Here is a 15,388-nt window from a genome sequence, read left to right on the forward strand (position 1 = left end):
GATAACAGGCACAGAGAAGTTAAGTGACTTGCCCAGAGTCACACAGCTGACAAGCGGTGGAGGCGGAATTAGAACCCATGACCTCTGACTCCCAAGCCCGTGCTCTTTCCACTGAGCCACGCTGCTTTCCTAAAGCACTGAAGAAACCTGACAAGCAGCTCTGTGGTTGACCCCACTTGCTTTTGTCAGCCACTGCCCTCTAGGCACAGCCTCCATGTGGGTGGCCTGTTTAGATGGATCGACCCTGTGAGAGCGGGTTCAGTAGCCTCAATTCCACCTCCCACATGGGACCAGCTATGGGATTGAGCAATCCTATTTATTGAGCGCATACTTTGTGCAGACCACTGTACTAAAAGCACTTGGGAGAGTACAATATAAACCTATCAGAGAAAGTACTTGGAGTATTCACTACCCACTTATTGTAACCTGAGTTCTCCAAGCTGGACTAGACATGCCAGGTGACCAAACCCACCTTCCTCCCCTCTCTCCAAAGCAACAGTTTTCTTCTCTGGCCAAAGAAAGCTTGGGCAGGGCTCTGGCTCAGTCTAGATCACAAGCTTTTGAGGGCAGGGTTCAGGCCTAACTACTCCATTGTACTGGACTCTCCAAACTGATAAGTACAGTGCTTTGCACACAGCAAGCACCCAAGAAATGCCACTGACTGATCATAAGGAAACTGGAAAGGGTAGAGCAGCCCCCTGCTTAGGACCATGGGACGGGCCAAGTTTGGCCTGTTCCTCATCAGGCTGCCTGCTATCTCGAGAGGCAGCCCCTCAAGCTGTACAAAGCTGAGTCCAGGAGCGGCTCCCAAAGAGAATATCTGGCATGTCTATGCTCACGTAATGGTAAGTAACCCTTGCATATTACAAAAAAAAAAGTGTAAATATACAACTGCTCTTCACTGTGATGTTGGATCTACAGTTCCAACCGCATTAGGCCCATGCCAAGTCTTTCCTCTGTTGTGCCATTGGGTGCCCGGTGCTGTTTTCTATTCTTGATTCTATTTATTGCTATTGTTCTTGTCTGTCTCCCCCGATTAGACTGTTAGCCCGTCAAAGGGCAGGGCCTGTCTCTGTTACCGATTTGTACATTCCAAGCGGTTAGTAAAGTGCTCTGCACATAGTAAGCACTCAATAAATACTATTGAATGAATGAATGTTTTCGCTTTGCCCCCTCGCCTCACGATCCTTCCAAAATTTCTGCTTGAACAGTGTTGCTCTTTTCTAGATTGCTTTGTGCCAGGCTGGTCTGTCAGCAGTTTTGTTTATCTGTATCCCTAAAACATTTTCTCTACCCCTCTTGTTTGGAGCTGCCCAATTTCAGCTCAACAGACAGCAGCTGCTGGGCATGTTGCTGTCATTCAATCTCCTCACCCGTGTTAAGGTGAGGCGCTTTAGTGTAGGAGACTGACTTCTTTCTAGTACTTCATTGTCTGTTCCTGCCCTGTCATGAGTCGGGGTTGCCTATCACCAGTGAGGAGCCAAGTAGTACCTCTGTGGGGAGTCTGGGGCTCACAGCCACAGGGAAGGCCGGACAGCACTGTAGTTTTATAGACCTGGGTCGGGGTAAATTCCACCACGTTACTACCACCACACGCCACCTCCCAAAGGATATACTAGCCTTCTTGATTCAATTCTCTACTTCCTTGTCTATTTTTGCATCCTGGGTCAGTGGACTGCCTAAGTAACAGCATTCAGCTCCTTGTTGCCAATGAAAATCTTGGGTTTCGTGTAGGGTTTCCCTCGTGTATGCTGATGTACCATTTCAGATGTCTTCATATAATCAGTCCATAGCCTCTGGCTGATTAAGAGATGTGGTTTACCACTGACCAGACCACCTTGCCTCTCAAAGATGGTCATCTGTGTACGGCAATTGAATGGCTGTCTCTAGGCCTTTAGCTGCGGCTCATATCCTGCTGAGTTGGATGTTTCCCAGAAGGGCCGACGTGCTATTCTAACTCCTAAGTCCAGATCTCTTGTTGCATCTTCCAGCATGGTTGTGTGGAGTAAATTTAAACAGAACTGGGCCGGCTACACATCCCTGCTTTACTCTACTGGCAAGAGGGAATGGTTTGAACAGGGCACACCAACTCTGACCTGGCAAGCCCTCCCATCAGAACGCAATCTAAGAATCTTAAAGGAATTCTTAGGGCAGTCAAATTTCCTGAGTAATTTCCAGAGTCCACACCTCCTGTCAGCATCATAAGCTTTCATAAAGACTTCAAAAGCTGCACAGAGTCCTGGTTCTCCTCCCTACACTTCGCCTATTACCTGAAGGTCTACAAAGATCAAATCTGCCGTGCCACACGGTGGCTTGAAACTACGATTCTGTGACTCCCAGAGCATGCAGGCAATGATCTTTTTCAGGAGCCGGTCCAAAAGGACTCTGGAGTGGATACAAGCACTTGGTACAGTGCTCTGCACAGTATGTGCTCAATAAATACCACTGACCAACTGACTAATCTGGCCAGCGATAGAGCGTAGTGATCTGCCTCAATAATGACTGCAGTCTGATCTTTCACCTTTCCTTTTATAGAGATGGTGATTTCTCTTTATGGAGATGATGGCATCTTTGAGATTTTATGCCATGGGAATCGTTACCCTATTTATTTTGTTAATGAATTGTACATCGCCTTGATTCTATTTAGTTGCCATCGGTTTTTACGAGATGTTCTTCCCCTTGACGCTGTTTAGTGCCATTGTTCTTGTCTGTCCGTATCCCCCGATTAGACTGTAAGCCCGTCAAACGGCAGGGACTGCCTCTATCTGTTGCCGACTTGTTCATCCCAAGCGCTTAGTACAGTGCTCTGCACATAGTAAGCGCTCAATAAATACTATTGAATGAATGAATGAATGAATGAATTAGCATGTAGGCAGGCTTTCTATGCTTGCAAGGCCTCATCTTCAATAGTAAGGGATGCATTTAGATAATGTTACAACATCTAACAAGGCTTACTATCAAAAAAACATTTTTGAGGTGAGTTTGGAAATTACATCCACAAATCCTTCCTTCTTGTGCAACAAAATTCCTTTTATGGCAATTGGAAGACTGTGAAAAGCCATTTTAGCTGAACATCTGCTATCAAAATCAACCAGCTCTCAGAACCTAAACTAGTTCAGTTAATCAAAAAAGCTTGGACGTCCCAACAGAATTTGGTCTGGGTCCACAAGAAGAGAGCCAATTTGGTTTGCCTATCTAAACTCTCAATGATCTGAAACAGCCAAGCCCAAGTTCAGCCATACAGTCACCAACACTGAGACCCTGTCACCAAGTGACTAAGCTTTAAAACCCAGACCCCGGAGTGGCTGGGGAAGGAGAGGGAAAAGGAGGGGGAAGGAGAGGGGGCAGAAAAGAGAGGGGTCATGCAGGAGCAGAGTGGAGCAGGCGTGGAGACAAAGATGCCCAGAGGAACATGGGGGAAGCGAGGAAAGAGGGCTGAAAGAGGAGGGGAGGAGAGTGCTGGGAGACGAGAGAAGGGAAGGAGGGAAGAGAAAGCAGTGCTGGTGCCATGTAGAGGGGAGAAGGGAGCGGGGGAGCTGGACGATTTTCTTGCCGGCTCCACGGGTCTCTGGGGCTAAGCTTAGCACCCGAACCCTACCCTGAGGAAACACAAACTTTACTCAATTTCTGGGCTCACCTGTTGCCTCAGGAGAAATTCTTGGTCGTCTTCTGCTACCACTTCTTTAAAATGGGTCAACTGTAGAACAATACCACAGCAAAAATGTCACGATTTAAAATGTCCCTTGCATAAGAATGCTGGGTTTTGCATATCTGGGAGTCACTCTTGTGAAGAAATATATTAACAGCCCACCAACAACAGTATTGTTTTGCTTTGTTGTCTGTCTCCCCCTTTTAGACTGTGAGCCCCTTGTTGGGCAGGGAGTGTCTCTGTTGCCGAACTGTACATTCCAAGCGATTAGTACAGTGCTCTGCACACAGTAAGCGCTCAATAAATACGACTGAATGAATGAATATTGCAGATTTTTCAAAATTAAAAATGAAGGCAAAACAACCAGCCCCCTCTAGACTGTGGGCTCGTTGTGGGCAGAGAAGGTGTTTAAAGTTATAGTGTACTCTCCCAAGTGCTTAGTTCAGTGCTTTGCACACAGTAAGTGCTCAAAACGATTATTATTCATAATATTAATAACCAATACAACTGCGTTCTTCCTGAATCAAACTCCTTCGGTGAAGATTAATCAGCCCAGAGCCTCAGGAAGGCCTAGGAAGCTTCAAGCACCGACTCCGCTCCCAGCACACTCTTTCTCAGATTACAATGGGCCTGGGGTGGCGGGGAGAGAGAGGGGAAGGGCCTGGAGCCCAGGGCCCCGCTCCAACAGGAAGCTGCACCCATCAGGAAGGGGTGGCTCAACCTAGAACAAAACCTCTGCTGTGGAGGTGACAGTCCTGTGAGGGGTCCCCTGACAACAGTCTAGGTTCAACCTGAACTCCTACCTCAAAAACGCAGGCCACAGTTCGGGACTGGTGGCCTGGAGCCCTGACTTGACAACTGGCTCACCCTCTAACCCCCGGCTTCCAGGGGAGCAGCCCCTTTAGTGAGCTCTATATACAGTTCTGTAGAACAGACATTTCCTTACCAAACAATCCCCCCCAAAAGGCCACTTCAAAACTAATCAATTTTGGTACCTTTCGCACTGGAGGAATAATGAAATCTTCATATTCATCCTCTGGATATACACTGGTGAAGCTCTCATGTAAAACAGCTATTTTATGTTCGTTATCCCAACCCGCAGGTCTAAGAAGGAAAAAAAGGTGGAACAGGGTTGTTTCCCTGAGAGTCACAGGTGCACGATGCTAACTGCATTTTCGAGGTTTGGAAAGATTGCTAAATAAAGTTCCTCCAGACCCTGCCCTGGAACTCAGGGGGTTCAATTCTCCCGTGTTACACAGTTTTCAGGCTCACTCGCCCAGATCCAAATTATAAGGCAATAAAGCTGGGATTGGCAAACTGTGGCTTGAGAGCCATATGTATTTGACTTCTTGGAACCAAGTGTGATCTCAAGCCTAGTGTGTGTGTGGCGGGGGGGGAGGGTATAAGAGATCTAAAGCTGTTAAAGTATGCTACACTAATGTGTTTAAATTGTCCAATTTGCTCTTTGCACACTAGCTACTCAAAGGTTTCATTTTATTTGGCTCTCCTGCACAGAAAGGTTACCAACCCTTACAATAAAGCACAATTTCACTTCTACACCCCGAGAACCTGCTGCAGGTAAGACTATTTAGCACATATAAAAGTCATAACTACTGAGCTCAAGGAATTTGGGAAGATAAGGCAGTTTAAAAATATGGACAGATTCAAATGCTTTTCTGTCAATCTGTACTTCGGGAAAATGTCAGAGAAGTTATTATCCACCTAACTATTCTCTGTGATTGAAAAGGTTTCCCCACAGATATAAGGGCGGCCGATGAAATGTCGTGGAGACCATCCATCATCACTATCTGTTGTTGGACGGGGTGCCTGCTGTGCCTAGAGCAATTTTCTTTTTCGTTTCTGCCTCACGATCCTTTCAAGGCTTCTGCTCAAAAAGCCACTCCTTTCTGCACTGAAGTGCACCGCGCTGGTCCATCTGCTGCAGTGATCTCTCAGTTTTAAGCTTTGATGCCACACGGGCTGAGGTTTTATTTTATTGAATCTTTCAAACCTTTCCTCTGCCCTCCTGGCTTTAGGTTTCCCAGTTTCAGTTCCTCATATGGCATTTACTTGGAAATCCTGCTGCTCTCTGTTCTCCTCACATGTCCCACCCAGCATAGCTGTGTTGAAGTGAGCATACCTTCGGTGCTAAGAGGGGACTGACTTGGTATTTTGTGATCCTGTCTTGCCATCTGAGGTGCCCTATGACCTCTAAGTGGCACTGATGGAAGTGCTTAAGGAATGGGATGTGACGCTTTTGGGGGGGGGGGGGGTCCCAAAGATACTCCGAGAAGCCAATTAAAAATAACAATAATAATAATAGTGGTATTTGTCAAGAGCATCCTCTGTGTCAAGCCCTATACTAAGTGCTGGGGTAGATAAAAGACAAGCAGGTTGGATGCAGTCCGAGGGAAAGGAGGGAAGGGAGGACACTTCCCTCCTCTGGCTCCCAGGAGCCTCTGTCCTGGAGCCAGATTGAAAGGGATAATGGGAGATCATGGAATGCTGCACTGCAAGTACATGGCTCTACTGTTCTCAGGAAGAGGCCAGTGTGCACCACCTTGCAGAGCTGGTTTTAAGTGCTGACCAGGCAAATATATGGCTCTTCTTTACCCCAGCCCCACTTCCAGCTCTCATTTGGCAGGGGGATGGGGAGAGAGGGGGGCGAGATGTGGGGCAGGTGATGGGAACAATGCTCAAATGCCACCCGGCACACCCAATACCTTTTTTTAAAAAAAACAACAACAAAAAACTGGTGTGATGCAAAAAGCTGGGAACCACCTTGGGCCAAGGGGTTGTTTTCAACGCTGGCCTCCTCTCCCTCTCCCTCTGACCCTCTTCCTCATGCTCCGTGGAGGTTTGCAGGATGGCAGAGGGTAAGAGTGCAGGAAGAGGAAGAAGAGGCTTATTTGTGTAGGAAGAGGTGGGTATGGGCAAAAGAGAAGGTAGACCCTTGCTTCCTCCTCCCCCACTTATCTGGATACTGCCTGGTGTACACTTCCCTCTGAACTCTTCACATTTTCCTTCCCCGCCCCACAGTGCTCTTCTCCCCATTATGCCTGTCATCCCTTTTCGTTTCTTGGAGGTGAGCCTACCTCTGGGCCTGCGCAATCTCCTAACCTTGGACAAAATACGATCAATATTATTATTATAAAAGAGATAATCTGCAAATAGGTTAAAATCACCAACCCCTTGATGAAATCTTTTACCAAACCTATCAACGTATAGCAAAAATAGACAGAACCCACTTCCTTTCCCTGGCCTCTGGCCCCACCCTCACCACTTGCCCAATAATGTTGGTATTTGTTAAGCACTTACTATGTGCAGAGCACTGTTCTAAGCGCTGGGGGAGATACAGGGTCATCGGGTTGTCCCACGTGAGGCTCACAGTTAATCCCCATTTTACAGATGAGGTGACTGAGGCACAGAGAAGTGAAGTGACTTGCCCACAGTCACACAGCTGACAAGTGGCAGAGCCGGGATTTGAACCCATGACCTCTCACTCCCAAACCCGGGCTCTGTCCACTGAGCCATGCTGCTTCTCAATAGGAAGAAGACAAAGAAGCTAGGATTTCAGAGAGACTACTGTGGGATAACTCCCCACCTACCCCACAGAAACTTGAAAATTGAGTTTATGAAAGTGCTTAGTACAGTGCTCTGCACACAGTAAGCACTCATTAAATACGATTGAATGAATGAAAGTAGAACAGAGGGGCTAATATTAACATTTTAAGAAGTTTGAAATGTGCATGACTTACATGAAAACCGCATCCTTTTCCATCACCAATGCAGGTGTGGTGAAGGGAAAACCATAGATTTTATGTACCATGTACTTGAACAATAAGTCAAGATTCTTTCCTTCTTTAGCAGATGTGTAAATCAAAGCAGCTCCATCTATACAATTTGTTTAAGGAAAATTGATTCACTAAAGCAAACCAGTGGTTGATACATAATAAGCACTTAGCAAACACCATAAATAAATTATATTAAATTAATAAAAATCAAGCATTAAAATCAAGCATGCACAACCAAAACCCTTCAAAGTATGTATACACTTTACCATTCACTGATCATTGGTCATCACTGAGCAAGAGAGACTCATATCTGAAAGTCTCCGCTGTAGATTGAATTCCACGATGCCAGGTCCGCAGCTGACTCCTATTACAGTTCTGTCTCTAATCGCAGTTCCGCCACTTACCTGCTGTATGACCTTGGGCAAGTCACTTCACTGCTCTGTGTCTCAGTTCCCTCATCTGCAAAATGAGGAATCAATTTCTGTTTTCCCTCCTGTTTAGACTGGGAGCCCCATTTGGAACCTGATGATCTTAACAATAATAATAATAATAATAGTAATAATTGTGGTATGGCTCAGTGGAAAGAGCACAGGCTTAGGAGTCAGAGGTCATGGGTTCGAATCCTGGCTCTGCCACTTGTCAGATGTGTGACTGTGGGCAAGTCACTTAACTTCTCTGTGCCTCAGTTCCCTCATCTGTAAAATGGGGATTAAGGCTGTGAGCCCCACGTGGGACAACCTGATTACCCTGTATCTATCCTAGTGCTTAGAACAGTGCTCTGCACATAGTAAGCACCTAACAAATACCAACATTATTATTATTATTTGATAAGCACTTACCATGTGCTGAGAGCTGTTCTAAGCAATGGGGTAGATACAAGGTAATCAGGTTGGATGCAGTCCCTGTCCCCCACATGGGGCTCACAGTCTTAATCCCCATTTTACAGATGAGGTCACTGAGGCACAGAGAAGTTAAGTGACTTGCCCAAGATCACACAGTAGACATATGGTAGAGCCGGGATTAGAACCCACGTATCTGATGCATAGTAAGCACGCCCCTCCTCAAAAATCTCCAGTGGTTGCCTATCAACCTTCGTATCAAGCCAAAACTCCTCACTATTGAGTTCAAAGCTCTCCATCCCCTTTCCCCCTCCTACCTCACCTCCCTTCTCTCCTACAGCCCAGCCCGCACACTCCACTCTTCTTCCACTAACCTCCTCACAGTGCCTCGTTCTCGCCTGTTCCGCCGGCGACCTCCGGCCCACATCCTACCTCTGCATTTAATTAACAAATACAATTACCGTACTGTTATTATTAGAAAGGAAACTTATTTCCTCATACACAGAGTAGAGTGATTTTGTTATGGCAAAGGTAAGTAAACTAGACCTTTGACTCAAGCAAGCTGATCAAGGGTACAACCTTAAGAAGAGCCACCCATAAGGACACCTAGTCCGATGCCTGTCCACATGCACACAACCGTTTCTTCGGACACCCTGGAACACTGGATCCAGGTAAATGAGCACGTGCCCTAATTCAGCCAGCCTACCGCAGACACAACGCCTCGTTAACACTCCCACCGTGGCAGAATTGAGTCTTCAGATACTACTGGTATGTTTTCATAACCCCAGCATCTTAGAATACAAGAACCTCAGTTGAACTCCCATAAACAATACCAGGCACCTCATTCAAGCTTGTTGGAAAGGCGGTGCAAGGGTCACCGTACAGCGCAAAATGGGCAAAACATGAAAGGGCTTGGCATCTTAAGTGAGGATACATTTCAAGCAGAATCTACGAATATGTGATTGAATGAAATCAAAATGCTCTTCCGAATAGCCATGTACCTTCTCCAGGACACGCATTGCATCACACTGGAAAAAAGAAAGCAAAGCTAGTCAGAACAGGATTAATTGCCCAGGGGTCTTGCCAAGATTTATACATTTACACACATACATACGTACACCCTCCCCCCCCCCCCGCAACACACACACACACACAAACCACCCCCCGAACCCATCCCTCCCTACCCCCACCCCCAGTGCCAATCAGTAGGACAGTTCATTTCAGGTTGGGTCTTCACAATTCCACCTTTGGGTACTGGCAAAATACCCAAGTTACCTAAAAGGCTTGATACATTTCTTTTCTGATCTCCCAATCACCTGTCTCTCCCCATTTCAGTCTATACTTCACTTTGCTGCCTGGATTATCTTTCTACAGAAATGCTCTGGGCATGTCACCCCCCTCCTCAAAAATCTCCAGTGGTTGCCTATCAACCTTCGCATGAGCAAAAACTCCTCACTATTGGCTTCAAAGCTCCCCATCACCTTGCCCCCTCCTACCTCACCTCCCTTCTCTCCTTCTACAGCCCAGCCCACATGCTCTGCTCCTCTGGTGCAGCTAACCTCCTTACTGTGCCTCATTCTCGCCTGTCCTGCCGTCGACCCCTGGTCCACATCCTACCTCTGGCCTGGAACGCCCTCCCCGCTCACATCCGCCAAACTAGCTCTCTTCCCCTATTCAATGCCCGACTGAGAGCTCACCTGCTCCAGGAGGCCTTCCCAGACAGAGCCCCCCTTTTCCTCTGCTCTTCCTCCCCTCTTCCCCATCACCTCGACTCCCTCCCTCTGCTCTATCCCCCTCCCCACCCCACAGCACTTGGCTATACATGTACATATTTATTACTCTATTTTATAATGTGCATAACCTAAAATTCTATTTATTTATATTGCTGTTATCGATGCCTATCTACTTGTTTTGTTTTGTTGTCTGTCTCCCCTCTTCTAGACTCAAACCCATTGTTGGGTAGGGATTGTCTCTATTTGTTGCCAAATTGTACTTTCCAAGCATTTAGTAAAAAGTGCTCTGTACACAGTAAGTGCTCAATAAATATGATTGAATGAATGCATTCAAAACAATAAACACTCAAAGAATCCTACAATCCATTCATTCAATCGTATTTATTAATAATAATAACGGTGGTATTTGTTAAGCACTTACTATATGCCAAGCACTGTTCTAAGCACTGGGGGGGTACAGGGTGATCAGGTTGTCCCATGTGGGGCTCACAGTTTTAATCCCCATTTTACAGATGAGGGACTGAGGCACAGAGAAGTTAAGTGACTTGCCCACAGTCACACAGCTGACAAGTGGCAGAGCCGGGATTAGAACCCATGACCTCTGACTCCCAAGCCCAGGCTCTTTCCACTGCGCTTACTGTGTGCAGAACACTCTACTAATTGCTTGAAAAGTACAATTCAGCAATAGAGACAATCCCTGCCCATGCTGAGCTTACAGTCTAAAAGGGGTGAGACAGACATCAAAACAAGTAAACGGGCATCAATATAAATAAATAGAATTACAGATATATATACACATCAAAACAATAAGCATTAATGTAAATAAATAGAATTATAGATATGTACATATATACACAAGTGCTGTGGGGTGGGGAGAGAGGGGTAGAGCAAGGGGAATGAATCGAGGCAGAGGGGAGGGAGGGCAGAGGATGTGAGTTGATTGGGAAAAATGTAATATACATAATTTTATAATTGATTTTTGCCTTCTTTTAAATACTTAAGCTCTGCAGCAAAAGACAACTTTTTAAATCTACCAACAACTAGTCATGCCTAGTCCTCTTCAGAGAACAGAACTATTCATCATTAACCCCATTACCTGCCCTTTGGCTAAAAATGCAAATCTTAAATACTAAACAATTATTACCAGGAAACCCTGTCCCAGAGTTCTTTAAAAGTGAGCAAGAGCAATGAGAAGATAGGAAGAGACACAATAGCAATATTCCTCCTTCTTCTTAAACAGCCACTAATCTGATCATAAATTCATTTTTGCTCTAAAGCAATAGCTGTGATTCTGGAAGGTCATTGTGTTATGAGAATTCATTCATTTATTCAATAGTATTTATTGAGCGTTTACTATGTGCAGAGCACTGTACTAAGCGCTTGGGATGAACAAGTCGGCAACAGATAGAGACAGTCCCTGCCGTTTGACGGGCTTACAGTCTAATCGGGGGAGACGGACAGACAAGAACAATGGCAATAAACAGCGTCAAGGGGTAGAACATCTCGTAAAAACAATGGCAACTAAATAAAATCGAGGCGATGTACAATTCATTAACAAAATAAATAGGGTAACGAAAATATATACAGTTGAGCGGACGAGTATGGTGCTGTGGGGATGGGAAGGGAGAGGTGGAGGAGCAGAGGGAAAAGGGGAAAATGAGGCTTTAGCTGCGGAGAGGTAAAGGGGGGATGGCAGAGGGAGTAGAGGGGGAAGAGGAGCTCAGTCTGGGAACACCTCTTGGAGGAGGTGATTTTTAAGTAGGGTTTTGAAGAGGGAAAGAGAATCGGTTTGGCGGAGGTGAGGAGGGAGGGCATTCCGGGACCGCGGGAGGACGTGACCCGGGGGTCGACGGCGGGATAGGCGAGACCGAGGGACGGTGAGGAGGTGGGCGGCAGAGGAGCGGAGCGTGCGGGGTGGGCGGTAGAAAGAGAGAAGGGAGGAGAGGTAGGAAGGGGCAAGGTGATGGAGAGCCTCGAAGCCTAGAGTGAGGAGTTTTTGTTTGGAGCGGAGGTTGATAGGCAACCACTGGAGTTGTTTAAGAAGGGGAGTGACATGCCCAGATCGTTTCTGCGGGAAGATGAGCCGGGCAGCGGAGTGAAGAATAGACCGGAGCGGGGCGAGAGAGGAGGAAGGGAGGTCAGAGAGAAGGCCGACACAGTAGTCTAGCCGGGATATAACGAGAGCCCGTAATAGTAAGGTAGCCGTTTGGGTGGAGAGGAAAGGGCGGATCTTGGCGATATTGTAGAGGTGAAACCAGCAGGTCTTGGTAACGGATAGGATGCGTGGGGTGAACGAGAGGGACGAGTCAAGGATGACACCGAGATTGCGGGCCCGAGAGACGGGAAGGATGGTCGTGCCATCCACGGTGATAGAGAAGTCTGGGAGAGGACCGGGTTTGGGAGGGAAGATGAGGAGCTCAGTCTTGCTCATGTTGAGTTTTAGGTGGCGGGCCGACATCCAGGTGGAGACGTCCCGGAGGCAGGAGGAGATGCGAGCCTGAAGGGAGGGGGAGAGGACAGGGGCGGAGATGTAGATCTGCGTGTCATCTGCGTAGAGATGGTAGTCAAAGCCGGGAGAACGAATGAGTTCACCGAGGGAGTGTAAATGGAGAACAGAAGAGGGCCAAGAACTGACTCTTGAGGAACTCCAACAGTTAAAGGATGGGAGGGGGAGGACGCTCCAGCGAAGGAGACCGAGAATGACCGGCCAGAGAGGTAAGAGGAGAACCAGGAGAGGACAGAGTCCGTGAAGCCAAGGTGAGATAAGGTATGGAGGAGGAGGGGATGGTCGACAGTGTCAAAGGCAGCAGAGAGGTCAAGGAGGATTAGAATGGAGTAGGAGCCATTGGATTTGGCAAGAAGGAGGTCATGGGTGACCTTAGAGAAAGCAGTCTCGGTAGAGTGGAGGGGACGGAAGCCAGATTGGAGGGGGTCTAGGAGAGAATGGGAGTTAAGCATGAGAAGCAGCGAGGTCTAGTGGAAAGAGCCTGGGCTTGAGAGTTAGAGGACGTGGGTTCTAGTCCCGGCTCTGACACACGTCTGCTGTGTGACCTTGGGCAAGTCACTTAACTTTTCTGTGCCCGGTACCTCACCTGTAAAATGGGGATTAAGGCTTTGAGCCCCATGTGGGACAGGGTCTGTGTGCAACCTAATAGCTTGTACCTACCCCAGCACTTAGAACAGTGCTTGACACGTCTGCTCATTTGTATATATTTTTTATTACCCTATTTATTTTGTTAATGAGATACACATCACCTTGATTCTATTTATTGCTATTGTTTTAATGAGATGTACATCCCCTAGATTCTATTTATTGCTATTGTTTTTGTCTGTCTCCCCCGATTAGACTGTAAGCCCGTCAATGGGCAGGGACTGTCTCTATCTGTTGCCGATTTGTACATTCCAAGCGCTTAGTACAGTGCTCTGCACATAATAAGCGCTCAATAAATACTACTGAATGAATGAATGACACATAGTAAATGCTTAACAAATACCACAGCTAATTATCATGGAAAAATCGCACCATAGTAACCACTGAATCAATGGGGATGGATGGGCTAGGGGGGTACATGGTGCCAAGACACCATTATGACAGCCATTATTCTTATATTATTGTTAGGCCTGCCCTTAGCAGAACGCTTTACATTGACAGAGCAATGTCAAGTTGTAAAAGCTGAGAAGTAGTGTGGCCTAGTGGATAGAGCATGGGCCTGGGAGTCAGAAGGACCTGGGTTCTAATCCTAGCTCCACCACATGTCTTCTTTGTGACCTTGGGTGAGTCACTTATCTTTTTTTTTTTTTTTGGTTAATGGCACTTGTTAAGCACTCACTATGTGCCAGGCATTGTATTAAGCACTGGGGTAGATACGAGTTAATCGGGTTGTATACAATCCCTACCCCCACAGGGCTCACAATCTTAATCCCCATTTTGCAGATGAGGTAACTGAGGCATAGAGAAGTGAAGTGACTTACTTCTCTGGGCCTCAGTTACCTCATCTGTAAAATGGGGATGAAGACCGTGAGGCTCATGTGAGACACGGACTGTGTCCAACCTCATCAGCTTGCGCCCACCCCAGCGCTTAGAACAGTGGCTGGCACAGAGTAAGCACTTAAATACCATAAAAACCAAAGAATCAAATAACAAAAAACCCCAATAAAGTGCTGCCTGGCAGAGTACAGTAAGGCTGAGAGGCATAGAAGCATCGCACCTTGACTGATCTCATAAGTACACCTGGCAAAAGAAGCAACATGGCCTAGTGAAAGAGCACAGGCCTGGCAGTCGGAGGACCTGCGTTCTAATCCGGGTTCTGACATCTGCTTGCCATGTGGCCTCGGGCAAGTCACTTCATTTATCTGTGCCTCGGCAGCTTCCTCATCTGTAAAATGGGGCTTCAATCCTACTCCCTCCTACTTAAACTGTGAGTCCTATATGGGGCAGGGACTGTTTCCAGCCTCAGTATTCATTCAATCCTATTTATTGAGCACTTATGGGCAGAGCACTGTACTAAGCGCTTGGGAAAGTCCAATACAGCAATAAAGAGAGACAACCCCAGCCCACAGATAGCTCACAGTCTGGGGGGGGGGCGGGGAGACAGACATCAATATAAGTAAACAGACATCAATATAAATAAATAAAATTACAGGTGTATACCTAAGAGCTGTGGGGCAGGGAAAGAGGGGAAGAGCACCTTGTATCTTCCCCAGCGCTTAGTACGGTCCTTGGTAGAGCATGTGTCCATTATATCGTTGTTTTAAACTCTCCCAAGTGCTTAGTACAGTACGCTGCACCCAGTAAGTGGTCGATAAATACAACTGACTGATAGGTACAGACTAAGTGCTTAGCAAATACCATAATTACTATTATTATTATACAACCATTTCTTCCAACATTGAATCTACTCACACCGTGTGGATCGTTTTCTACCAGAAGAGACTGGTGTGGGAAGAACGCTCCCTAGCCCTCTTATTGTGTCCTATCAGAACTGGATGTATTTCACGGGCAACTCTTAACAGTCACCCAAAACACCTGGTACAGGGGCTCTTATACCTTAGCTGCCTAACCAATGAGCACTTACAAACAGAAGAAATACTAATAGAAAAGACTCTGGAAAATAGGAATGGACAATTCCCCAAATGTACACAGAAATGGATTTCTCCTTTTGGTGGGGTGCCTAAAAGAGATAATATTATGACTATGGAGGCCAAGCCTTCTGGCCATCAGGAGCATGTGGTCCAGGCCTGGACAGCAAGTGACCCATTGCCCATCCTCATTCCTCTTCCACTGCCATCCAGCCTGCAAACTTTGTTCCTCTAACAGCAACCTAATCATGGTACCTCACACTCATCTGTCAACCCCTTGCTCATTCCCGCCTT

The 15,388-nt window shown here is 46.7% G+C and overlaps 1 protein-coding gene across 1 annotated transcript in view; it reads right to left on the reverse strand.

The window, feature by feature from the left end:
* The window catches only part of DYNC1LI2 (dynein cytoplasmic 1 light intermediate chain 2), a 36,859-nt gene that overhangs the window by 11,267 nt on the left and 10,204 nt on the right, over positions 1 to 15,388 (reverse strand). Inside the window, exons 6-9 of the mRNA XM_029049870.2 lie at positions 9,217 to 9,310; positions 7,408 to 7,543; positions 4,645 to 4,753; positions 3,638 to 3,697 (exon numbers count right to left, since the gene is read on the reverse strand). Of these exons, the coding sequence (XP_028905703.1) occupies positions 3,638 to 3,697; positions 4,645 to 4,753; positions 7,408 to 7,543; positions 9,217 to 9,310 (399 nt within the window). The remainder of the gene's footprint in view (positions 1 to 3,637; positions 3,698 to 4,644; positions 4,754 to 7,407; positions 7,544 to 9,216; positions 9,311 to 15,388) is intronic.

This window comes from Ornithorhynchus anatinus, chromosome X1 (assembly GCF_004115215.2).
Source record: "Ornithorhynchus anatinus isolate Pmale09 chromosome X1, mOrnAna1.pri.v4, whole genome shotgun sequence".
NCBI classification, from domain to species: Eukaryota; Metazoa; Chordata; class Mammalia; order Monotremata; family Ornithorhynchidae; genus Ornithorhynchus; species Ornithorhynchus anatinus.